This window comes from Anarhichas minor, unplaced genomic scaffold (genome assembly GCF_050575085.1).
Source record: "Anarhichas minor isolate MPS153535 unplaced genomic scaffold, ASM5057508v1 ptg000081l, whole genome shotgun sequence".
NCBI lineage: Eukaryota > Metazoa > Chordata > Actinopteri > Perciformes > Anarhichadidae > Anarhichas > Anarhichas minor.
The window spans coordinates 962501-989730 of record NW_027466527.1 but is presented as its reverse complement, the minus strand read 5'-3'; the positions used below and the strand labels follow the sequence as shown (position 1 = coordinate 989730).

The 27230-nt window shown below is 43.5% G+C and overlaps 2 protein-coding genes across 2 annotated transcripts; one reads left to right on the top strand and one right to left on the bottom strand.

Moving 5' to 3' along the window:
• Positions 1–9895: 9895 nt before the first annotated feature.
• On the bottom strand, positions 9896–24622 carry LOC142938279 (protein sel-1 homolog 3). The gene is made up of 24 exons (XM_076081556.1): positions 24566–24622; positions 23659–24190; positions 22902–23028; positions 22268–22387; positions 22012–22129; positions 21664–21713; positions 21379–21502; positions 21169–21298; positions 20117–20257; positions 19825–20030; positions 18099–18278; positions 14928–15050; positions 14709–14849; positions 14510–14572; positions 14168–14344; positions 13948–14075; positions 13515–13598; positions 13313–13394; positions 12166–12241; positions 11969–12087; positions 11685–11803; positions 10538–10652; positions 10258–10321; positions 9896–10122 (listed from the first exon to the last, which is right to left on the bottom strand). Exons 1-24 carry the CDS (start codon positions 24620–24622, stop codon positions 9896–9898), a joined length of 3303 nt encoding a protein of 1100 aa, XP_075937671.1.
• A 655-nt stretch (positions 24623–25277) lies between these two features.
• On the top strand, positions 25278–26420 carry psmb11b (proteasome 20S subunit beta 11b). The gene is made up of 2 exons (XM_076081523.1): positions 25278–25992; positions 26071–26420. The coding sequence occupies exons 1-2, from the start codon at positions 25278–25280 to the stop codon at positions 26418–26420; spliced, it is 1065 nt and encodes a 354-aa protein (XP_075937638.1).
• The last annotated feature ends 810 nt before the right edge of the window (positions 26421–27230 follow it).

The following is a 27230-nucleotide window of genomic DNA, read 5'->3' as shown; positions in this document are numbered from 1 at the left end:
ATATGGAACTATAGACTGTGTGCTGTCAACAAGAAGCTCCCAGGACATCGTAATGAGAGCAGAGCACATTCTGTCTGTATGTTCACGTAAAATACAACCTCTGTGTTTACTGCTGGAACACGCATGCGCACGGACTCTGTGCATTTTTCTAAGTTAGAGACGGCTGGAAACACGGCACGATTTGAGCTAGCTAGCTCTACTGAGTGATGAGCGAAGTGAACGAGCTGACGGAATAAACGAGGCTTCACGCTAACGACGTACTCTGTAAGTACTTAAACTACTTTATTCCAATATTGCAAACCAAAATATCATTACCATACCACTAATATCATGTTATGCTTAGTCACCATGCGGGCGAGGCTGCTAGCTTGTAGTGTTAGCATGTTAGCTTTAGCTGTTTACGAACATGTTTACGAACATTACGAACTTGTTTTATTTACAGATGTCCCGCTTGAAAATATGGCAGATCTCCTGAAACCAGCTCCTGTGTGGCTTTGAAAACGACTTTTAAAGCAGGAAAAGGAGATTATGGTTTTATATAAAGAACATTGTTTATATTTATATTGTGCTTAATAAATACAAATTAACTGTTGCCTGTGTCACTTGGTCTTTTGACGTTGAAAACACGTTGAAAACACGTTTAGACCAGATTTCAACGTGATTTCCAATACTGGCTTTCAACTGATAAATGTGGATGTGGTTTCTTTGTAAGCCTCGAAAATGATGATATATTACTATTAGCACAATGTAGAGGACGAAAAATTATAGTATTGCAAATCACGTTGAAATCTGGTCTAAGCGTGAACGTTTAATCAACGTCTACAAATAGTCGGCGAAAAAACTTTCACTTTTCAACCAATTCTGAACGTCTTTTCAATGGAAAAATGCTCACTGGGCTGGGTCACCGTCATCACCTCTGAGTTACAGCATTATATTGATGAACAGTAGAGCTGCATTCACATGCTCTGACTGTCATGAAGACAGACATTTTTGCTGAAACGTGCTGAAACATTTTATTCCTGTTGCACAGCAGTGGAACGTTTCACATAAAGTCACACACTGAGCACAGATAGTGCAAGAAATATGATCGCTACTGTGTAAAGAGAATACTGCTGTTAAAAAGCACCTGATGTGTTTAAAGTGTTTGCAAACCAAATGTTATTGCCCTTTTGTTCATATAGCAGTACTTTTACAATAAAAGTGCCTGTTCAACATAATATCAACTAAGTTTTTTTTTTTTATATGGCGGGGGGGGGGGGCTGGCAGTGTCCCTACCAATGCTGAGACCAAACCTACGCCCTTGGTGTGATTGTCTGCCTCGCCCTGATTGTTGTCACCTGTTCCTGATTAGACCTGCTGTCACCTGTCCCTCGTTATCTTGGACTTTGAAGTGAATCTTGTTTTTGTCAAGTTACTTTTACTTTTTGTGTGTGCAAAAACAGCTCTAACTTTTCATCTTTTCATCAGAATGATGACTTTGCACTGCAGCTTGTTTCTCATATTTGTAGAAGCTCTGTCGATCTGCACCTCAGCAGTTATGTGTTTTTAAAACTATGGCTTCACTTAACAGTGTTCATGAACAATTTAGTGGTAAGGAAACACTCAGCCAGTTATTAACAGTGCTGCCCAATGATACTGACGGACAATAAACCAGATTTATGACCAGCTGTTAAAGGGAACTTTCACCACCTTTTATGGTTCAATCAGTGTTTATGGTAAATGTAGTAAATTGAAGCAGTAAATTCCTCAGTGCCGCTATATTGATCCTGAAAGCCGAGTCATCCCGCTCGCTGAGTCACTTTATTTACACAATGGAGCCGATGGTTTAGGAAGTTTCTGTTTTTGAGCGGCATCTATAGCGCGGCACTTTGTGGATACCCGGAGGCAGAGATGAGAAATTTAAGCTGAAATATTATGTAGTTGTTCCTCAATAAACAAGTCAAACAAGTCCAAAACATTACTGGATGTGTTACATTTAAATTCATGTGAATGTCTCCAAGGTGATAACATAAACAGCCACATCGCCACCTGTGTGTTCGGAGGCTGTCTTTATCTGATCACTAAGGTGTAGCACTGATGGTTTTACAGCAGAAGGCCGGCTGGTGTGTCATACCGGCTGCCGTCGGGTGAAGGTCCACAGCAGCCAACCGTCAAGTGATGACACACGGCGGCTGAGGTGGACACAGTCACATCTGAGTGCAGAGTAAAGTCTGTGTAAAACCAGCAGGCTTTATTTGCAGCATACGCTGGTGTTTTTAAGCTTTTTTCATTTTGACACCTCGCAGCTGGCAGAGCACGTCTTTTAATTAAACACGACTGCATTTCATTTAGTCCCGTCATCTCCGCTGTGCTGAATTATTATCCCACTGCTCTTCTTGGCAGCAATGATACCATTGACCAATGATACTGCACGTGGAATTAATATTTTTAGTACAACAATGCTCACTTCCTGTTTAATTTAAATGTTGTGGGTTCAGTTTTGATTTTGCATCATAAACGATATCAAACACCGAAGCAGAGCTTTGAAGTGAGCGGAGGCTGGTGCAGCGCCGTCATGACACAAAACATACTGAATACTGAATCATAAAACAACCGCTGCACACGTACCAGCCGGGCAGTGGAATGTACCGGGTCCAGCAAATAACAACCTCCCACTGCGTCCCAGAACACACTCGCCTCCCTCCCGCACACTGCCAGTAACTTTCATTCTTATTCAGAGCGGACAAACTGGCTCTTCAGTGTGTGAGTTCCTGTGACGGAGCTCACTGTTAGCAGTGTGGCGGGTGGTGAAACATGTCCACCCTCCGCACACACACACACACACTCTGCAGTGCATCAGGTCATTCAGTACTCGTGCTAGCTGGTGACATTTATAGGCCTTATTTTGTGTTCTGACCTTGGGTCCGTCGGGGTTCTGGGTGTGGATCACTTTTAAAATGTTCATACTGTGCAATAAAAAGACCTGATAACATTCCTGACTTATTCCACATTGTTCATAGTTCATGTTGTTCAGATGCAACATTGACACATATTTTAGATTCATGAAAGCACCTGTTGGTGTGTGTGTGGGGGGGGGGGGGTATGGTGTGTGTGCGTGTGCTATGGTTAAATTGGTTATGTGTTGTTCCTTCTTCTGTGATCTTATAATCACAGGTTTTGATATATTTTGCAGCATATTGATGCATTACTGCAGACTGCATGTTTCATGTTAAATATTCTTATCACAGGAAATGTCCACACTGTAAAAGTAGTTTTATTGTTGTTGATTTATTGTCTTTTTTTTGTTTGGTTCTAGTTTATTTGTTTTTCCTTCTTTTTTTTGACTTGTCATTTATTTTATTAATGTAGTTTTATTGTTGTTGATTTATTGTTTCTTGAAGTTTACTTTTGTTCCCTTTTAGATTTATTGTCATTTGTTATTATCGTCATTAGTAGATTTGTTTCCTTGTTTTTCTTTAGTTTTTTGGCCCTTTTTCTGCTTTGGCTTTAAATTAAATTCTGCCTTGTTAGTAACTAACGGAGACTCTGAAAAAACACATCAATTACCAAACGTAAGGTACATTTCATCACTATTACTGTTAACAAAAAGCTCATCAAACTCTGTGATTAACAAAATGTACAGTTCAGTGAGTGAAGTTAGACTTGTTGGAAATGATCAGCTCTGACTGTGACATGTTGTCCACATGCCACGGTCACGTGATGCCAGCTGGATGGAGATGGAAAGACTTCTGCAAATCAAATATTGCAGTTTTTCTTTGTCTTCACAAGAATGTTTCCGGGTCAAAGTTTTTGTCCCTTCATGTTGATCAAATAGGGTTCAGTGAGACTTTAATTCATCCGGAAGAGAATGAACGGTGTGAAAGCTGTAAATCAATGGAGAGGTTGGGTCAGCGTGTATTAACGCCGGTCAAAGTGTCTGTTAACCATGAACTGAAGTCGAGTACTGAACTACTCGAGGTCACATTATTCAACGTGTTATCAACTCATTAAACCATCAAATGGAAATAAGGACTCTCCACCACATCATTTAAATCCGCTTCATTTCTGGCAACAGTTTTATTGTTGTACGCAACTTCAAAATCAAAGGAAAGAATGTAGAATTGTTATTTTTAAGTTATGACACATGTGATATTGGATTCTTCATGAAGAGCTTGGAGGTGATCCAGGTCTGGATTACACAGTTAAAGATCCATAAACACAGTCTCACACTGTGACTTGACTCCTAATGGAATGTTTTTGATAGTCAGTCAATTTACTTAATTTAGCAAAGAAATGATAAGAATGATGTCAATGAGTAACGAGTGTGAGAGCAGATATCAGGTTTCAGACCAGACATCACAACCACAGCTAACTTTAACACAGCTGATCTAATTAGTGACGGCTGTTAAGGACGTTAAAACTGATGTTTCGGTAAGTTGATGCCAAAATTCCAAAGATATGACGTTAGAGTACCGCAGGAACCAAAGGTACAGTGGAGGTTCGGCACTAATGATGATGCAGTAAACTCACTTTCAAAGTGTCCAGGACACTACATCCAACAAATCCATGTAGAAATCAGCAGGAAGAAAGCTAATTAACGTTAGCTGTTAGCAGTCGGTGGGCAGTGCAGTCCTGCTGAGCCAACACGTTGCGGAGGTTGCATCGAGTATCATTATGATACGTTCAAGCTCTATTCAGTAAACATGTATATTAAGTGATGGTAAATAATAACGTTATCATGACGTGTTAAAATTAGTGCTGGGCAAGTTAACGCGTTATTATTGCGTTAACGCATTCATTAATTAACGCCGACAATTATTTTATAGCGCTTTAACGCATTTTTTTAAATTTTGAAAGTCCGTTGCTCACTGGCAGCGGTGGAGGAATGGAGACTACTGGACATCGCTGCGCTAAAGTCAGCAGACACTCAGATCTCCGTGGTCAACTCAGCAGACACTTACATGTTAGTGCACCTATATGCTTCACCGTAAACGCATTTAAACGGCACAGATCGGGAGCGAGCGAAGGACCGTGAAAGTTAGCGGAAAGATTAACGTGAGACAACAGAATAAGATGCCAACAAAGTATGAATTATATTCACATTAAGTATAAAACATGCTGCATCTCGTGAGTTAATAAAGGGAAAATACACCTAAATTGTGGGTAGTGTCTTTATTCTTTGATCGCTGGGTCACCATCATCACCTCTGAGTTACAGCATTATATTGATGAACAGTAGAGCTGCATTCACATGCTCTGACTGTCATGAAGACAGACATTTTTGCTGAAACGTGCTGAAACATTTTATTCCTGTTGCACAGCAGTGGAACGTTTCACATAAAGTCACACACTGAGCACAGATAGTGCAAGAAATATGATCGCTACTGTGTAAAGAGAATACTGCTGTTAAAAAGCACCTGATGTGTTTAAAGTGTTTGCAAACCAAATGTTATTGCCCTTTTGTTCATATAGCAGTACTTTTACAATAAAAGTGCACAATACACTACTTTTGAATTCATTATTGAACTTTGCCATAACAATGAGATTAATCGCAAAAAATCCATGCAATTAATCGCGATTAAATATTTTAATCGTTGCCCAGCACTAGTTAAAATGTATTCTTGTTAATTATTTTCAATTTAGTGTTTGTCGAGAAACTTGAGGAGATTTTTTCAACATAAAATAGATATTATAGAGGGAATTATGATGTTTAACTTCCTAAGCAGACGCAACCTCCGGTTCTGAAAAGTGAAGCCGATGCTTCATGTGTTAAAGCTGCATTCTCTCTAGTGTCCACCAGGGGGCGACTCCTCTGGTTGTATAGAAGTCTATGAGAAAATGACTCTACTTCTCTCTTGATTTATTACCTCAGTAAACATTGTAAACATGAGTTTATGGTCTCAATCTCTAGTTTCAAGTCTTCTTCAATACAGCATGATGTTCATTGACAGGTCTCTACCAGAGCGGCATAAATATGGTCACTTGTAGGTAAAAGATACTAAATGCACACCCGTTCATACAGCGCAGCACAGTGTCTTGCCCAAGGACACATCGACATGGACTAGAGGAACTGGGGATCGAATCGTCGATCATCTGATTGAAGGATGATCCTGCTCTACCACTGAGCCACAGTGGCCCCTTTTTACTGGTTGCAAAAAGTCAAGATGGCGATGGCCAAAATGTCGAACTTGAGGTTTCAAACTGTCAACCTTCAAACCAATGGGTGACATCTCTACGACTATGTCCACTTCTTATATTCACTCTATTTTCCTAACACTGAGTCACACTAAGTGCTTTGTTTTTTACTCGTATCAGATTGGCTATTGAGAATCTTGGAATTTCACTCGTATTGGTATCGACAACTCAATTTCTGGTATTGTGACATCAGGCGGTTTGGTAAATATGAAGCAACCGCTATCAGCCTGTTAGCTTAGCTTAGCGCAAAGACCGGAAACGGAAAGGAAACAAAAATCCCGCCACCAGCACCTCTAATACTGGGCGATTGCGGCTAAGTGGATAGCAGGGCCGTCTTTCAATCAGAGGGTCGGCGGGTTCAATCCCTGGCTCCGGCTCTGCCAGTCGCATGTCGATGTGTCCTTGAGCAAGACACTGCTTCTTATCTTCTTCAAATCTTCTTATCTCAATCTTCCGTGTCTGGAAAATGTGTTCCATACTTGGAACATTCCCGTGAACTTTGGATCAAAGTTTTGGAAAGTTTTGAAAATGTTGGTACATGACTTGCCGAGTTTGTCGTCAACGTCCGTGTTGTTTCCACATTAGCTCGACTAACTTTGTGAATTGTGACCGTCTGAGGAGCACCTGAATGCATCATAACTCAAGGCAAGAAAGCAAATAACTGTTTGATCCATTGTTTGAGTTTACATTCCTTAACATCTATTTTATTGCTGGAAATGAATTTGACCTTTAGCGCATGGATTAAAGAGGTGGGGCATCAGTGTTGACAGATCCTGATATCTAAAATGTATCATTGATGGAATGGCAGTACCCATAAGAATACTACCACATGAAAGGATCACTGCAGTGCACGAGTGTAGTAATTGTCTTTGTTTTGGTGACCTGTCCCTTTTAAAGACAGAGACGACAGAGACAGGAGGAGGAAGAGGATCATTACTCCATCCCTCAATTACATCCAGACTTCACTCTGTTGACACGTTGAAACTCCTTATTTAACTAATGACCCGAACACCAGGCGACAACACTCCCTGCTGCAGACAGAACATCATCGCAGCGAGCCGTAAATACCCGTTAAGAAGTGACCGACGCGGCCTGCTCCTCCTGTACTTCAGCTGTTTTATTTATCAGATGCAGTTGCAGAGAAGCAGTCGCTGGCAGAGCAGAAACAGCCCGAGGATGTCGGCCATTATGGTTAAAAACACAGCGAAACTGAAGCCCCCCTAAAATGTTCTTCAGCGCTCCCAAATAATTTGGCATTATTGGCTTTAAATTTTTTTTTTAATTAATTATTTTTATTTTGGTGATGTCATTAAATTAAACTATTGTTTCTCACATGGACAAGTTATTTAAAACTCTAACATGCTACAGATGTGCGTGCGTTCTGGTTTATATGTTTTCTCCCCCTTCAAATTACAATCCATTAGCCCAGGGGTCCCCAACTGGCGGACCGCGGTCCGGATCTGGACCCAGACGCAGTTGCATCCCGACCCAGGACTTAAAACCGATAGATAATTCGGAATTATACATATTAGGCAATGAGTTTATACTTTAACCGGCGCTTTTTATTCAGCCGTTAACGCACTTGTTCAGCGGTGCAGGAAACACACTGACCAACGCGTTGTAAATCAGATCACGTGATGCAGCTCAGCCAATCAAATATGGGTATTCTGACAAGTTTCCTGACTCAGCGAGGTTTACACACACCGTGACACATGGGGCTAAGACGAGGAGAGAGAAAGAAGAGCAGGAAAATTGCGCTGATCGAAGAAGTTATCTCACATGACGTTCTCCAAAAAGAGAAACGTGTTCAGAGAGAATATAATTTATAAGCAAAAATGAACAGAATCTTATATGTTAATTATTACCACAGGCAGTTAAAACCTGCGTGTCTCATATGTAAATGAAGCGACACTACGAGGCAAAGCACAACTCTTTTGAACAAACGTACCCTCTCACATCTGAAATGAAGACAGAAAATAAACCAAAGAGCCCAATATGATCAGAATCCTAACACATTAATTCACTGTACAACAAGGATGTTAACAGAGAGAATAGAGCTGAAACGAGTGTTAATAACCACAGATAAAGTCCATGCTCACTGATTTCTCTTTTTAAATGACAAAAATATAATATTGTGGCTTTTTATTGACATCACTTCACACCTGAATGAACTGAATTTAAAGCTGCAGGACAATTCAGTGAAATACATTTACTTTATTTTAAGATGTACATTTTTGAAAAGCTTTGTTATGTCAGTTATTCTTTAATCCAGCTCTTATTATACTTGAAATGAGAAGAACATGTATTTATATATTTCTATGTATTATTTATAATCCATCCAGTTAAATTTGAAAACTGAGAATAATAATTTGTTAAAATATAATTGATGTATACTTTCTTTATTTGATTTGACAGTTGTTGACTACACAGAGACGTTCTTACTACTACTAGGCTTCTTGAATATATTTATATATATATATATATATATGGCACTAAATAGCGCGAGTTAGATATTATTGTAATGTTCCGGACCTTTGCCCGAGGACATTTTCTCAATCTGGACCTTTTGTAATTTTAGTTGAATACCCCTGCAATAGCCTATCATTATACTTAATGATATAAACCCCGGGCACTAGGATTGAACCAATCTATGAACTGTCTGAAACAATGGATATGCCACAAATGGGCCCCAAAAAAAATAGCCGCGCGCTACGCATACAAACATGCCACTCCCCTTGGGGCTAAGCCCCCCCTTTCTTTGAATCCTAGAAACGCCCCTGGTTCTGACTGATGCCCCTGAAGGTGTCATTGCCGTGGTAACTCATCCTTTCAGGTCAAACTCTTCTCGTCTCCCGCAGCGATGCCTCAAACTGATATCGTCTTATCTTTTGTATCGACCCGGAGCTCCTGAATCAATAACGTCTCAGATTCCTTTGCTCCGGCCTTGGACAGAATGTTTTTAAGTTCCCCCCTGCATGTTGTTGCTGCTGCATGTCCAGTCTCCTGAGAGACACTTATCATTACGATGGGGCCGATAGGCTCAGGAACAGGAACAGGGCTGAAGAGCTGAGCTAGTAGAACACGTCCATCCCTGAGGCTGGGAAAGAGTCTGATTCTACGTCTCACAAGACAAACGAAGAATACTTCAGATAAATGTGTTTATTAAGTTCAGGACCAAGTGGGTCAAATATTTATGGAGGTGTCGAATAAATGACCTTGTTATGTTGTTTAATTGATTTTTATATTCCATTTTTCTCTCAAGTCTCCCGTCTCGTTGCTCTCGTGTGCAAAAGTGTGAAAAAGTTTCCCAATTTGAAAAATAACTGGAAAGCAGAAGAAAACATTTTATAATATTTAATAATAATATATTATAATATCATATAATAATATTAGTAACAATTTGTCAAATAAAATGTATATTTTGTGCTTCTACTGTGTTTGACGTGTTGCGTAACAGAAGCTTCAGGCTGCTTCCTCGGCGCCGCGTCCCGGAGACAACATAGACTTTAGGTCGTTCGCAGCATTAATTAAATGAACGATAAGTATTTTATTTTCCTCAAACAGAACGATGGAACAAAACGGTTACCGAGGAAACATTATCACCGCTCAGATAAAGCAGCACTTCACTGCTTCCCCTCCTCATAACCTCCAATGAGTCACGTGTCTGCTGCGACTCATCCCCCTAAATGTGTCTGTCGGATCACTGCGCTGGCTGTTGTGTGTCATAAGAGATGAGAGAGGATGGCGGTGCAGAAAGCACACAGGCACACGCCCGACAGGCTCACGGCCCAATCGCAGGTCTGCAGGAGCTGCCGCTCGCCGTTCGGATTCCCCGCCGCTCCGTGGGCTCCTCCCACGACGCCATCTTGCTCTGTTACCGAGCCGACACCACCTTGGCTGACGGACGAGGCCCTCGGTGCAAACACTCGCCGACTGGCAACCCTTTGTTCTGCAGATTGAGTGCATGCAAAAAAAACACAAAGATTATCTCAATGTGCAGGCGAGAGGTGGTGAAAACGATATGTGGGGAAATGGCGCCATCCTGTGGCAAACAGGTGCAGGTGGGTGCAGCACAATTACCCACCGAGACAACTCTGCAGCGGCACAATGACAACAGTGACAATGACAGAAAGAAGAGATGCATATGTCTGCAGAGAAATGAGAAGAACAAATTTAAATAAATCATCACCTTTTCTTTCTCAAAATAGCAGCGTTTAGTGTCTTTAATGTCTTATTCATGACCAACGTCCAATTAGCATTGAAAGGTGTTTCAATAATTAAAGGTAGATCGAATTATCAAAGGAGGATAATAAAGTGTAAGAGGTTTCTCCTCTCGCCACACGCAGTAGGAGTAAACTGCCTACCAAGAGGAGCTGTGCTCCGCTCTGACTCGTCCTCCTCAAGGCTCTCCCCATCTGGACTCGGAGCAGAGCTAAAGAACAGGGCATCACGGCCTCCTCTTCCTCCGCCTGCACACATCTGAGGGGAGAAATCAATGCAGACGGTGTCGCGCGCGACCACCAACAAATATATATTATATATATATATATATATATATATATATATATATATAACCTATACAGCTCCTCTCAATGTCAACATTCACCCACTCATTCAAACACTGATGGCAGGATCCACTCTAAATGTTCATTCACACACCGATGGCACGTCCTGCGGGGGACATTTGGGGTTCAGTGCAGAGGGAAACATTCGACATGCAGACCGGAGGAGCCAGGGATCGAAATGACAGAATAATACTTGAAGAAATATTTGAAAAATATTTCAGAAAAATGTGTTTATTAAATTCTGGACCAAGTGGGTCAAAAATCCTAGTCTCCGACTCATTGCTCTTGTGTGCACATTTTACCTCCAAAGATGCAAATAAAGTTACCCAATAATGTGGACAGCAGAAGAAATGAAATATTTAATATAAATGTAATTTGTAACTAGTTTTAAGGAGCATCTTAAGGAGCAGACTCACAGGTGAAGTGAATGTTTCCGTTTGCAACTACTGAACATGCGTTAACGACGCCCACGCACTGCGCCGTAATTTGTAGATATTCCACGAATTTGTATCGTATCTTATCCACGTAGTCGTGACTGAGGAAGAATAAAGACTGAAGCACAAACAGGGCGGTGGGGGGCCGGAGCTGGATGGGTCCAATAAACGGCGATCATCCAAACTGCTGCTGGTGTTTTTGTCACACAACTTGCTTACTTCAGTGAAGGCAGGTCACTAGTTATTTTTGACAATACTTCATAAACCTAACTGAGTATTTCACTCCTGCTCCCGATGTAGAGATGAAGAGATGAAGAACTCATTCGAAGCTATAAAACCCAACGATTCTCAGTTTCAGGTGATTAAACAATGAAAACATACATTTCTGCTGATAAATCCCCAAAATGTTACGCACTGCTCCTTTAAACTAACCGAAGAAGAACATTATATCACAAGTGCTATAAACAAATATTAATGGTCATTATTTATTGTTCATGAATTTAAAAAAGCACCTTTTTAAGAGCATCAGCAGGACGTCCTGCTCGTCACGCTGCGACTCATTAAACATGCTGTGGATGCTCGCTAGAACAACGTGGCCTTGTTCTGCCAAAAGCACCAAGTTGAACATTCCCTGTGAAAATAATAATGAAAAAAAATCACAAGAGGAGCTGAGGGGTTATTCACAGAGCAGCGCCTCCAAACAATAACACTGTATAATGCTGTTTTTATTGCGGTGGGCCGGAGCCCGTGAACGCTTTAATGAAGTTTATCACGGCGGTGATGAGGTTACGGTCACCTGGGGGCTTCCTGCTGCAGCTGCTCGTACGTACATCGACACGGCCTCGGCCGGCGACCATAATGAGTCTCCTCTCCGGCTGGAGGAGGAGTAGTGGTGGTCTCCCATCTTCAGCAGAGCTGCAGAGAGAAGATGAGTACTCGGTGGTGTTCATTGAGCGGACTCACAGGAAAAACAGAACAATGAGAGGAGCTCACCTGCAGGATGGGGATCGTAGTTTAATATGGAGAAGTTGTGATACCTCCACTGACAGTCGTGATGGAGGTCCAGCTCCTGTGTGCAGGGGGAGAAAGAGCATGAGCGATGATGACTCTTCATCAAGCTGCCTTCAGAACTCGAGAGACGTCGGCCCTCGTCGCACAAATATTGCTTATTTCAGCCGTGATTGCTAAACGTCTCGATGGAGGTGAACCCGCCTCCTCTCCGGCACGTCTACCGCGAATTACGCAAATAAACACAAATGATTTGCGCCGCAAAAATTGGCTTCACTTTTGGTGTGAACAGCATTAGGCGTTGACCTCGAGTAGTCGGGTTCAGGACGACTCGTTGGTCGGGGAGCAGGACCTTAACAGGTGACCGGTACCACGACAAGCATCGGACGCCTGGCCAATCCGAGAGCTCGAATGCTGCTCAAGGCGGGTCTTGTCAAGAAAACCAAAAGGGATTTATAACAACGTGTTCAGACGGCGTTAACTACAGTATGCTAATAACTAGGCCTGCCTTCTGGTGATAGTCTACGAAGATTCTTTAGTCGATTTGTCATTTCTTTATATTTCTTTATGCTGTTTTCAAGCTGAATTATTCCTCAGAAACTTCTAAACATCTAAAGTGCTGCTTTTATGTGATTCTTTGAGGAGAAACTTTACAGATCTGTCACTTTATGCTCTAATGGGATTCATTTTTTTAAAGGTGCTTTATAATTATAATTATTTTAATAATTTAGTATGCTGTCGATTATTCCGTCGATCGGCTGAGAAATACTTTATTATCAAAGAGCAATAGTAAGAAAAGATCTCTTAAAATGAACAATCAGTAAGATCAACATATTTATTGCTGACTCATTTTGATAAATTCTTCTTCTTCTTTCACAAACAAAGCTTCTATTCAAAGAACTTGCATCAGTGACTTTTAGTAATGGAGTTACTTGACGAGTCTTTCAGCCACCAGGGAACCGCAGATTTGGACGGTTTAGAATATTTAATGCATCTGGAGTCGACTTCTCACTTACTTTAGAGAAACTATTGGAGACTGTTGCCTCATGAGGCCCTTTGGTTTCAGAATTGTGCTGAAATCAGATGACAGTCTTTGTGTTTGGTTGAGGACATGAAGGGGTTAAACATTTACCTCACACAGGTGTGCAGCGTTGCTCTGAGCCAAAGCCAGACCAGCTTCAGCCGCCAGCACGTACTTCACAAACGCTCCCTGCCTGTTCGCAAACACAAGAACAACAGATGCAGAATAACCGGGACAAACGGCAAAGAGTGGCGAAGATTAAACGGTTAAACCGGGACAATTCAAAAGAAGAGATTGAGATGAACGTCCGTACCGGGAGCCCCGGATGTAGCCCCGCAGGGCGTCTCTGACCACCAGCCCAAGGTGTCCGTTCTGGTCGCAGACCTTTTTAACCATTCTGCACAGAGGGAGAACGGATGGCTGATGAATTATGGAATATCATTTCTCCACATGATATTGTAAAAATATTTCAACGCAATCTAAAAATAGTTTCTGATTTGTTGAGGTAAAGACAACGACACGCCTCCACAGCTGCAGCAGGAGCTTCTTTAAATTCATAGGATACCAGAGGAGCAATGGTGAGCAGCGTCTCTGTGGCAGACAGCGATGCAGCGACTCGTATTAATAGATATGCAAATAGAAGCTGACCTTGAATTAGCCGCTGAGCTGCAGGCTACACTATCTACATTATGCACAACAGCCCGGAACAAAGCTTTCTTCACCACTAATGGAAAAAGGCCTCTTACGTCACAGCCCTCACCACGTCCTGAGACACGCCCTCCAGGACCCCCGTGGAGAGGTACGACGCCGCCTCCACCGACGCGGCGTCGTGACCGAGCCGGGACGCGTTCAGGAACTGCAGGACCGCGGCCGTCTGGGGGGGGGGTCAGGTAATGAAACAAATCAGCTCGAAGACAGATCAAGTAACGTAAAACAAGCATTTTTGACATGGGGGGTGACCCGGACCTCGTTCCTCCGCGGGTCGTCCGGGTTCTGGTGGCTGAGGTGATAGAGCCCCAGGTTGAAAATGGCGTCGGCGCTCCCGTTCAGCGCCGCTTGCCGGAAGTACTTCACCGCCTTCTCGTGGTCGTTCAGTATCATCCTGTAGTACCAACCCAGACCGTTCAGCGCGTTAACGGAGCCCTGAAGACAAACACACGTGTGTGTACACACTCAGGTTGTTGGGAGAACACGCACAACACGCACACACACGCGTACACACACACACACACGCAAACACACGTACATACACACACAAACACAGACACACACACACATACACAGACACACACACACACATACACACACCATCGCTGCAGCTTTCTCCAGCAGCTTCAAACCTCTGGTGACGTTTTTTTTCACTCCCTGGCCCTGAGGGAATAACATCAATCAGAGGATCAATAAGTGTCAAAACACACATACACACACACACACACAGAGAGAAAATACCCAGTGTTGAATTTGACCGTAAATAAAAATGTCTCCAGTCTCTATAATGTTGCAGGACCTTCATCAGCAGGACGGAGTAGTCGTACATCGCTGTGGGATCCTTCAGCTGCAGAGCGCTGCGTTCGTACCACTTCACGGCGGTCGCCACGTCCTTTGGGACTCCGTGTCGTCCCCAGAACAGCATCGTTCCCAGGTGTTTCTACACAACAGAGTTTTACATTTGGTCTCTTCTGAAACTACGATTAAAGAAAATAAATAAAAAGCGACTCAAACATACCTGAGATTCTACGTCTCCGTTCTCCGCTCGGTATTTGAGGTAGTGGAAGACGTCGCTGGTCTCCTCCGTGAAGCTGTTTAAATCCTCTTTGTTGCTCAGATAGATGAGTTCCAGCGGGTGTTGCTTCAGGATAGACGGACAGATAGTAAATTATTAGCACTGAGATAAGATAGAACTTTATTAATCCCGAAGGAAATTCTTTGTTTAACTTCTAATACTGATTCCATTGCAGAATATACCACAATAGTAATAAGAGTAAGGTCAATAAATAAAGTAAAGGATGTTCAACTGAAATAGAAAAAGGAAAATTACAACAACAAACAAATTAAAAATACAAAGATATAAGAAGTGACACTAACACCAGAGCCTCATGGAGACTAGAACAGAAAAGTAATATTGAGCATCATATGAAGGGAGGTATTGACCATGATATTGGAAAAAGTGATGTTGCACATGAAGAACTGCTACTTTTACAAGTAATACTTCAAACATGACATCTCATCGTTTAGGTCACGGCGATTTGATCTATGATGAGCATCATCAGCTCACAAATCTTTTCATCTGCCAATAAGAATGATAAAGGTGTATTTCGTCCCACTCTAACAGGTGCATTGACGCTAAGGGAGACTGAGGAAGATGTCAATCAATGAGTCTGTACACGCCCACAGACAGATTAACTGGAAACACCTGTGTGGGTGTTCACAGGCTGGAGGATCAATGTCACAATGTGTAGAACACTGTTGACGAACGACCACATCGACCAAACCACCAGTGTGATCAATAAACTGTGACGCTGAGCAAAAAGCAGTGAGCTGGATCTTCTTCTTCTCGAGACACAAATAATACTCTCAGTAGCTGAAACACACAAAGTGCATGAGGCAGGAAGCTCGGTGACGTAGTGACACAACCGGCAGTGACAGTTAGAGATCCGTTGAAGCTTCAGTACGACCAGACGGCAACCTCCGGTTCTGCCGAGTGAAGCCGATGCAGAAGTGTTTTAAAACTTGTATTCTCTCTAAGAAAGAGGCGACTTTCTTTGATTACGGCCGTCGCCATCTTCTTGTTTTATGCAACCAGTGAACAGGAAGTGACCATATCTGGACTGAGGAGGAGTGACGTAGAGACGCTGTATACGTCTCTGGTAGAGACCTGTCAATCACTGTGTAGCCCCGCCCTAAAGCATCCCCTGCTTTATGGTCTGTTTGACTCTAAATGGACCATAATGTACTAAATGAACATCATGCTGTATTGAAGAAGACTTGAAACTAGAGATTGAGACCATAAACTCATGTTTACAATGTTTACTGAGGTAATAAATCAAGAGAGAAGTAGAGTCATTTTCTCATAGACTTCTATACAACCAGAGGAGTCGCCCCCTGGTGGACACTAGAGAGAATGCAGGTTTAACACATGAAGCATCGGCTTGCCTCCTGGTTGCAGGAAGAGTTTGTATTTTCGGAGCAATAAGCATTTGTTTTCAGGATGGAGGGCTGTCTCCAATGAGACATTTTATGGATTATTGGGGTTTAGGAATAATGGGCCGTCCCCGGAGCTGATGAGCTAACCATTAACTCACTAGCCAGCCAAACTTGCCGAGTCCATCAGGACCGTGTGGGTGTGGTTTGATCAGATTGGATTGACAGAACTGACAACACCAGCAAACAACCCAATGACAGTCATCAGTCTGTTTCAAATGCTTGCCGAATCCTGATTGGTGCTCAGATGTACGTGCCATCACATCGTTTTAACTGAGCCCCGCCCACTTCCAACCAGTCGGGGGAGCACAGACAAAACGGCACAGACAGATATCGCTCACTCTGAATAAATTAAAGACCATTCTACCTTTGGCAGAACATGTTCTGGTCATATAGGACCATGTTGCTGATAATAAGAAGCTGATTCGGGGCCTTTAATTAAGATTGAATCCAGACGGATTATTGTGCCGTCATCGACTCGGAAGTCGATCAAAATGCAGCAGCTATAATTTTCCTAAATAAACACCAGGATTGTTTTTCTGGTTGCACCGGCTGCCTAGTCAGGCTGGAGTCTTCATGACCCTCTTTTTATTTGATGCATTTTATTTAAATAATCCAAGAATAAACAGGAAATCAGTGAGTTTTCTCAGAGCGGGCTCCTTATCTTCGGATTGCTCTTCTTCTGTTCATCAGGACAGCGAACTCATTCCTGTTTCTACGTTCAGACTTCACATGTGACTGAACCAACAAACACACTGAATCATGTTTCAGAGGCAGCCCTGTGTCATTGCTGTCATGTACTTGTACACATGAATACAGTGTATGTGTTTGTGCATATGTGTAATTGTATTGTAATACAAAAAGATAATTGTAATGTGTATTGTATATGTGGATGTCTTATCCTTATATCTGTTGATACTGTACTTTGCATTTCTGTGTATATATAATGTAAACATCTGATATACATTGATGTTGTTTTACTTCTGATACTCATTTTCTTTACTTTTTTTTTAAAGGTATACTTTGACACTTGAGATTTAAAAGAGACGATCGATACCACGCTTCATATTAGTGACGACCGTCGCCTTTCAAACTCTACATTTTGTTTGTTTGATCCGTACAAAACACACAATCGTGTCTGTACATTTTTAAATGTTCCAGAGATCCACAGTTATGAAATTCACTGAATGTGACACTGAAATCATTTTCTCCATTTCCAGGTTTGAGGACATAGTTAAAGAAATTCATCCTTTCATCTTGAAGCGTGTGAGATCTGCTTGTCGAACATATCAACTTTGTCTACGTTTCTTTTTCTGTTTTCTTCCTTTCACGACTGTTTGCGTCTATAGATATTCTTTGCGTATGAGCTCTTTGTGTGTTTGTTGTTTGCTTGTTTTGCTTTGTTTTTGATGAGTTATGATGTAAATTCTTTATTTTTTTAAATAGAGGAGGACTCTGAATAAACATTCAGGCTTCTTTCCTTTTGCTCCACCATCTGTTCTTTTATATTTTAGGTATTTTATATTTTCATTTTTGAGCAAAACTAACTAACTAATTTGTAAAGATCAAGACTGTTTGTACAAAATTGTACGACAATCCATTCAGTCGACATTCAGACCCGACCACAGTGGAGGACTGAGCGATATTGCCGCTAGCATTAATTGATAGTAATCTTAATAATTTAATATCAACGTACCACATTTTCATGGATCCTGGAACTATCAACGATGCTCTGTGCCCCGACGTTGGAATAGTAGCTGTAAGCAACGTCCAAGTCTTTTGGAAACCCATCAATTCCTTGTTGGTGCTTGTACCCAGCATGCATCAGGGCGAAACGGTTATCGCCCAATGCGCCAATCAAACTGTAGACATGACCCTGAAACACAGGCGACAATACTATCTGTCATCGTTACAGAAGCAATGTGAAAGAGGGTCAATTAAAGGTACAGGGTCTGGCATTTAGGGCGATCTATTGACAGAAATGGAGTATAATATGAATTAGTAAGTTTTCTTTCGTGCATAATAACCCGAAAATAAGAATTGTTGTGTTTTCATTATGTTAGAATGAGCTGTCTATGGGTACATCCCAAGTCTCTTAATTCTCATTTCCTCGATCCTCGCTTGAACCGGAAGTTGTTCTGCGCCGCCATATTGACGGCCGTCCCAAAGCTCTTATTTAGCTCGGAGGATCGAGGATGGAGGAGGGAGGAGGGATCTCTGAGGACCCATGAGAACAGACTTACAGGAAGTCTTTTACCGGCCGACACGCCCCCTCATTGTTCATCAGTCATGTGATTGGACGCTGCAGCCGATCGGACTGATGAGATTTTGTTCAACATGTAAACAGTGAAGACGGTCACAGATTAAACTCAAGCTTTATATTTGATTCGTTTTCTGATTCAACATCTGGTTTAAATAAATGTTCATTGTAGTCTGAACAACAAAAGGACCACAAACAACTTTCTGCATTTATTAGAGAGATTTGTGTTTTCATGATCTGAACTTTTATTATGGAAACAATTAAAGTCAGAGGGAACTGGAGAGACGAAACACTTTCTATATATCTATATAGATATATAGATATATCTATATAGATATATCTATATATATATATATATATATAGAGAGAGAGAGAGAGCTGGAGAGACGAAACACTTTTTACATCATTTATCATCATTTCATTCCTGATTGTCGGGTTTGATGAGTTTTATCATTTAAGAGAAACAATAATCATATTCTGGGTTATTTAATAATGACGTCACAGTCACAATTTCTAAACGTACAGACGCAAATAATTCATCAATAAGACGATCGCATTCCGCTGGTAGAACTGGATCCTGTGCTTATAAACAGAACACAGGACACAGTTTGTTAACAGACTACAGAGAGAAACACCTCTACAGTGGTGATTACTGTGTGTCTTTATGAGTTATCAGTATTATTAGTTACTGTTATTAAGTACAGTGATCATGTGAACACACACAAACTTATCAAAAGTCTCTCCAGCTGTTAAAGCCGACTGACAGCTGATCAGCTGATCCAGCTGTGATCATCTGATCCTCCGTCATCAGTAACAGACGTCGCTTCACGTGACGCAACTGAGGAAAGGACGTCTCATGTCTCGAAAAACATATCTCCTCGTTCCTCTCACCTCGCATGGTTTCCTCCATGCATCCCTGGTGGGAGGGACTAAGACGCAAGGAAAGGACGCAAGTGAGGGAAACGGGGATGCAATTAAGAGACTTGGGATGTACCCATTACCTACATGGGTCCACAGTGTTTCTACAGTGGCCCAGAAAGGACAAACCAAAAACTGTCTTTAGATAAAGTCTGCGTTCGGTTGCAATCTGCAGCTTCACCACTAGATGCCGCCAGATCCTGAACGCCGAGCCTTTAAGGTAGAAGGAAGGCTGTGACTCTACCTGTTGTTGATCGACTGGGTGGCCGAGGCCGGAGAAGAAGACAGCGGCCAACAAGAGAGACGCTTTGTGATTTCCAATGCAGGAGGATATTTGGAGTAGAGCCGTTGATCCGAACTTGACTTTATTTTGTTCCTGATCCACAGTGAACATTGTACCAACTGCCTGATCAAACAAAACACTCCTGAGCTCCTTCATGCTCAAAGATCCTACAGAGAATGATGCAGAAACATAGTCAAGAACTGTGAATAATGACGTGATAAATGTAACTAAACAGTGCAACAATCCAACACACCTGTTCTGATGTTCTCCTTTTTTGTTTGCAATAAATGAAAAAGTGTGCTGTGTTTAAGTTGTTCTTCCCACGTCCATGTTTGCGTGCACACTTTCTCTCTGGACGGACCCCGAAGTCTTGTGAAGTAAGGAGTACACGCACCTAAAACATAAAAGCAACCTGTCAGCAGGAGTCCTTAACTTAAGTACTTAGAGTTATTACAAGGAACTTTCATTTAGTGTTGGTTCTGTCGCCCCCTGTGGACTAAAGTGGTAGTGTCTCTGAGCACCAGAGTCTCTTTAGAAAACCTCTCATTCTACTGCAGCAGGGTCTGACAGTCTGCCCCTCTCAGTCCTGGTTCTGGTTCTCCCGTGACTCCCTTCCCTCCAGTGGGTCCAGCAATACGTCCTGGGTCTCCAGCAGAGAGGAGAAGCTCTGCTCCTGGAGGAGGAGGAGGAGGAGGAGGAGGAGGAGGAGGAGGAGGAGGAGGAGACGCTCCTGCTGCTGCCGGGAGCTGAGGTCTCCTCCTCCCTCCGGATCTGGGTCTGTCCACGGTGGACCGGTCTCTGCTGGAGGATCTGGGTCTGTCCACGGTGGACCGGTCTCTGCTGGAGGATCTGGGTCTGTCCACGGTGGACCGGTCTCTGCTGGAGGATCTGGGTCTGTCCACGGTGGACCGGTTTCTGCTGGAGGATCTGGGTCTGTCCACGGTGGACCGGTCTCTGCTGGAGGATCTGGGTCTGTCCACGGTGGACCGGTCTCTGCTGGAGGATCTGGGTCTGTCCACGGTGGACTGGTTTCTGCTGGAGGATCTGGGTCTGTCCACGGTGGACCGGTCTCTGCTGGAGTCTGAGCTGAAGGAGTTTCTGGTGAACCTGCATGAGTTCATCTGGTTTCACCAGAATCCGACCCGGTGGCTCCGATGACGAGCATTAAGAATAACTCTATAGAAACAGACCATCTTCTCTCTGATGGTCTCTTTACTGATGGAGGTCTGATAGAGGATCAGGACTACACTGTGTAAACACCCTGTATATGCGAGCTTTAAAGGACTTGTCAACATAATAGCTCACCTGTGGCGACTGTCGTGTCATGACTCTCAGTTACTTCCTTGAGAAAAGCTTGTGTCAGCGCTTTCACTTCCTGACACTCCTGATGCGTCCGATCCAGCTCCTGCGACGTTGACTCGAGGTGGTTTTCCACCTGTGACACGGATAAAGGCCAATTTCAACACAGTTAAATAAAACAGCAAAATAAATGAAATCAGAAAACGGATGCTTTACCTTTTCAGTTCCGAAGCGGTAGTATTTGATCGGCCCAAAATACCCATGGATGCCCGGCATGTAGCCGCTTCCTCCGATCACAAAATATCCATCAGTGTCGTCATAATGGACACTGTGCTGAAATCTGTAAGATATTCACCACCGCTCAAACCAGCTCTCGTGATCATTACGAATATATGAGTCATCTTTCTATTTTAATAACTGGACAAACTGGAGCTTTGTTAGGACAGCAGTATTGTTTTAAACTGAACAGAAAGCCTCTTTAAAATCCATAACCCATCTTACTGGTATTGATATCTGCGGGTTTTATCGTCCCATGTTGCATCCAGCAGCACCTGGAAGTCAGACATAATAATAATGCATGAGCTCACGACACACAGTATGAAAAAAACCGAACTACTCAGCTGTGAACGACTGCACATTGCAGCACACGTTGAAATCGCCTGGAGATTCCCAGCTGGACAGAAAACCATCTTTCAGGAACTTACAGCTGTTCCAAAAGGAATTCAAACATCACAAACGCAAAGGGCACCAAACCAAACAGAAGAGAAGGGACTGGGAGATGTTGCCCCGAGCTGTGTTTTAATTTCTGTTTCTTATCCCACCACCCAGAAGTTTGCTTTTCTTTCATACCTTTGAGTCCTGTATGTAGCAATCCAATCTAATCCATTTCCACCGGGGCAACGCCACGTTGGCTCTGAAAGCTTTATCTTCTCCCGTTGTCACACGTGTCTGAATTATGACGTCCCCTACACAGGAGATATGACAGTCATATATTTCACCGCAGGAGATCCAGCGCTCTTCATTAATACATAACACAGTCTGTTCCCCGAGTCTCACCAAAAACACACATCATCGCTCACAATCATCTGGTGATACCGACCCAGCTGTGTCTGTGAGCTGCAGCAGAACGGAGTCGTACGCACGCTTCCTGCCGACGTGATGGACGATCCCGCAGAGCTTCCCCTGACACCATTTCAGCAGGTAGACCCACACGGATAAGGTGACGCTGGAATATCAAACCGAAAGCGACGACACATGATCTGAGAAAAAATGATCTCCGAGTCTCCTCAGCCAACGAAGCGAAGAGGTCGGATTTAAAGCGCTGAAGATGACTGACCTCTCGGCCTTTCATTGACCGTGAATAAAAAGCTCACATGCTCCGGTGAAGAGGCTTCATGAAGCTTGTAAAAGGCATTCGCAATGACAGTGAAGTAAAACTAAAAGGAGTGTGTTATAACAGCTGAAACAGAAACAATCAGTGACCTGTGGCCTGTCGATCTGCTGATTTCAACATAAAGCACCAAACTGTACATTTGAGGGACTATATGGTGGTTTATTTGTTTTTATTGTGCAAGTTTAATGCTTTTAATATCTACAAATTCTGCTGTTCTTGAGTACTTTTTGCGACAACATTTGGAGACCCTGCAGGGGATTTTATTCCCGCTGTGTTCAAACTTCAGGCAGACTAAGCTCCAACGAAACTGAACTAAATGAGTCAGTGTGTGAAGTTTATGTCCAACCTGGGCTGTGTCACAGCACGGAGACGGGCGCTCTCCAGGGCTCTGTCGATAAAAGGCTGGAACCTGCGGACTACTCCAAAGTGCTCGCCAGGACTCGCCAGGGGAAACTTCAGCACATCGATCACGTCTATGCACGAGTAAAAAACAGCAATAGATTACATACAGCCACGGATGGATCAATGAACGGGTCTACTGGATGCAGGCCCAGGGGCCCAAAGTGTCACCTTCAAAATATGACATCAAGGGACACGCATCAACCAAGAAGAGACTCACAAAGACACTTAAACTACCACAAAGAGACATAAAGATACTCAAAACAACTATTAAAAAGGGACAACATGACCACAAAGAGACACAAAGTGACTACTCAGAGATACAGATGACCACAAAGAGACAAAAAACAACTTCAAAGAGACACAAAGTGACAACAACGTGACACAAAAAGACAACAAAGAAACACACACATTGACTACAAAGAGACACAAAATGATGACAAAGAGCCACAAAACAATCACAAAGAGAAAGAAAACAAACACAAAGAGATAGAAAATGACTACAGAGAGACACACACCAACAAAAGAAGAAGCTTAACAACTATCCAGTCCGTGTCTTGCTCCTATGTAGGTGAGGTGGTGGGGCCTTTCACATGTCTCTGCCCAGGGACCCATTGTCTCATAATCCCTCCATGACAGAAACAATATGTTTATGTTTGCATTCAAAGTTTCGGTAATGAAGATACAAAGATGAATGATCTAACCTGACTCATGTGGACATTGACGAACTCTGTTCCTGGTCGTCTGCCACACCAGTTGAGCGGACCATGATGGGCACTCAGTGGGGGGTTTAGCTGGACGCTCTGAGAGCGGCTCCACCTGCAGCTCTTTATAAACCCTCACCGTGGAGTCCCGGTATGTCCCGGGTTCCCCGCCATCGTCGAGATGGTCTAACCAAGCGCGAACTGTCACATTCAGGGTTCTCAAAACTCGCCTGTTGAAGAAGTCGTGCTGATATAAAATGGATGGAGGCACTCCGAGCGGCACCTGGTGGATCCTGTAGACTCCGGATGTGCTGCCGATCCATTTCCTCCTGAAGACGGCTAAATCCGTCTCCCTTAATGTGGACACCACCACCTCCACAGCGAGCTGACATGGCCCGGAGCAGCGATACCGCACACGGACCACTGAGCCGTATGCCACTTTGTCAGGGGCGGAGGCGAACCCGATGAAATCAGACGGGCTCTCACCAGCCTGGGATGAGGTGGTTGAAGCGGCTTGTAGCTCGCAGTGTCCCTGAGTGAAGTGAAAGATGAGTAAAGATAAAATGAAGGCTCACATGCATGTTTCTCACTCAAACTAAGTAGGCAGGAAACAAGTTGCCAGAGGACACATTTGAAAGACTTCAACCTGCATTAACTGATTCTTTGGGCCAGCTGTGAGCACAACGTTGACATGTCAGTTTAAGTTGATGTGGTGAACTTGTTTGCTTCTTATTTACACATCCAACAGTTAGGAAGCAACACATTTTTAGAGCTTTCTGTCTTGGAAAACAGCTGCCTACGCAATGAAAAAGTGAACCAAAAGAGTAAAGTCCATGGAGTGTCACGTTCTACAATTTATATCAGGATAATAACTGTCATTAAAGTAGAGCACAATAGAGTTTCTTACCATTATAATAGCAGCAGTGAAGACATATCCGCAAAAGTAGAAGGGTAACACATTCATTTTGAGTTGTTGTTTTTGCGTTAAAATGAATTAAAACAAACAGGTAATCCTTGAGTTCATTATGAGTCCATTCAACAAGCCGGTAATGTGCAAAACTAATGTTTGGACTGAGAGGCTGTCACCTTCCAAAACAGGTGTGTGAGCATACACCCTGGGTGATGCAGCATTACCTGAAAATCTGGAGTTGCAAGTTTAGCAATTGCCTACAGAATTCCTTTAGGGCTCGGCTCAATAGACTGTTGCTTGATTCGTTTTGTTTCTTGGTTCTATTAGGGACACGTTTCATGGGAGCGATGAACTTAATGTGATGTGCTCGAGCCGAGGCCTCGCCGTCACCCTGGGTCCTCTTGCGCCTACGCCAACACACAAGACTTTTGCAGAAATCTGATCAGAAAAAAAACAACCTGATACAGCACTCCAAATTAATTACCCATGGGCTGTTAATGCTTCAAAGTGGGAGGGAGTGAGGCGTTGGTAACGGTTGCTGGTGGGTTTGTTGTGGATGACCACGCGTAGACGAACGCTGCCTTGGCATCTATATAAAGGTTGCTAAAGTCGAGAAACTCTAGCCGGCGAACAAACCTGTCGGAGAGTTGATGAATACTTTTGATTAGACTTCAGTAGAGAGGGGTTTCTTTTGGGGAAAGAAAATTAAATGGCTTTACAGGACCTGTGCAATCTCCAGGACGTCCTTGGGGACAGTTTAACCACCGGATGTTCATCAGAGCTTTTTGGGAAGAAGACCGGTTGTAACTATGTGAGTGGGTTGCCCTTTAGCAACACCACGAGTATGTTTACATTTTATATACCGGTTGCAGAATACTTGGACGAAAGCCCGATACAGTTTGGACAAATTGGCTCCGTCCAGAGCTTCGGCGCTGCCTCATCTCAAGACTCCCTCTTACCGTCCGTCTCCTGGCCCATGTGTCCTCCTCTGGCCTCCTCTCATTCCGTCCCTCTGCCCTTCCCAATGTCTCACGGCACCACCACCCTGGCCTTCCTGTTTCAGGGCGGTGTCCTGGCCGCAGCAGACACTCGCTCCAGTTGCTCGGGGCTCGTGGCGTGCCCGGCCTCCCAGAAGATCCTGCCCATCCACAGTCACTTGGTGGGCACCACGTCGGGTACGTCGGCCGACTGTGCCCTCTGGAAGCGGATTCTGTCCCGAGAGCTGCGGCTCTACCAACTCCGCCACGGCCGACGGTTGTCCACGAGTGGAGCCGCCAAGCTGCTGTCCCACATGCTTCACCCATTTAAGGGGACCGAGCTGTGCGTGGCCGCCACGCTGTGCGGGTGGGACGGAGGGGAGGTGGGCGAAGGCCTGGACCACGGAGGTGCAAAGACTGATCTCAGTGGTCGAAGAGAAACCACAGATCCTGGAGAGTCTGAAGATCTTGAAAAGGCCTCTACGGCCGAGACTCTGAGCTCTTCTTCCACAACAGTTCGCCAACGGCGCTTCGTCCGAGAGAAAGCGAGCTTCTCTGGACCCAGTCTGTGCTACGTGTGCAGCGATGGTACTCGCCTGCAGGGGACGCTCTTCTCCGTGGGCTCTGGATCGCCCTACGCCTACTCGATTTTGGACCAAGGGGTTCGATGGGGGCTGACAGTGGACGAGGCCACGTCCGTAGCCAGGGAGGCCGTGTACAGAGCCACGCACAGGGACGCATACTCGGGAAACTGCGTGGACGTCTATCACGTCTCCTCTAAAGGATGGACTCGCAGGAGCAGAGAGGATTTGAAAGAGGAGTATTACAGGGAGAGAGAACGACAAGGGAGACGGGACGTGGCTTTGTCTGAGTGACGACATGAAACAAACACAAATGGCATGAGAAAAGAAAGGCAAACACCGGGGGAGAGTATTTGTGGAGAGAGACGCGGTGGCTTCTTTGCATGCAGATACTGAATTAATGAACAGGACAGGCAGTTGCATCCTCCAGGCTGTTTCTCAAATGATTTGGGCATGCATAGCGCTCCCTCTAATAAACAGCTGATGTTTTGTTTTGGTGCTGATGATAAAAATGTATTCTAACGGCACTCTGCTGCTGCCGCCTGGCATTTGGATTTGGACGCTGAAAACATTATGAATCATATGAGATAATCACAACCTACTCCTGCATCGTTTGAATCACACCAACACAGAGAGAAGCAGAGAAAGAAAGCGGAGTTAATAGTCCAAAAACCCAAAGGTCTTGCTGTGTATAAGGGAGCTAATTCAGCTTTTGCAATAACCGGTAGTTGAAAACTGATTTGTGTCTGCTGTCAGAGGTTTCTCCGACACTTCAATAAATTAATGAATGAATAAATGTGATTTTGCTGAAGTTGCTTGTTTGTCCTGTTTGAGCAGCCTGGTAGTAAATTAAGCGTACTAGTAATTATTCTCGTGACAATGACTCTGTGAGGGATATTAGGGCAAAAGGTACCGAGCTGTTCGTCCTGTTGAGCCATGCTTTCTTTTTTATAAACTTCAGTATATGAAAGTTTTCAAGGCTGAGGCCCTTCACCATACGGGAGGAAACATTACAGCGTATTAATTAAGCTTCCACATTTTTTCAATGTGGAAGCTTGTCGTTCTGAATATGACGAGCTTAAGTTTTGCAAAAATGCCACATGT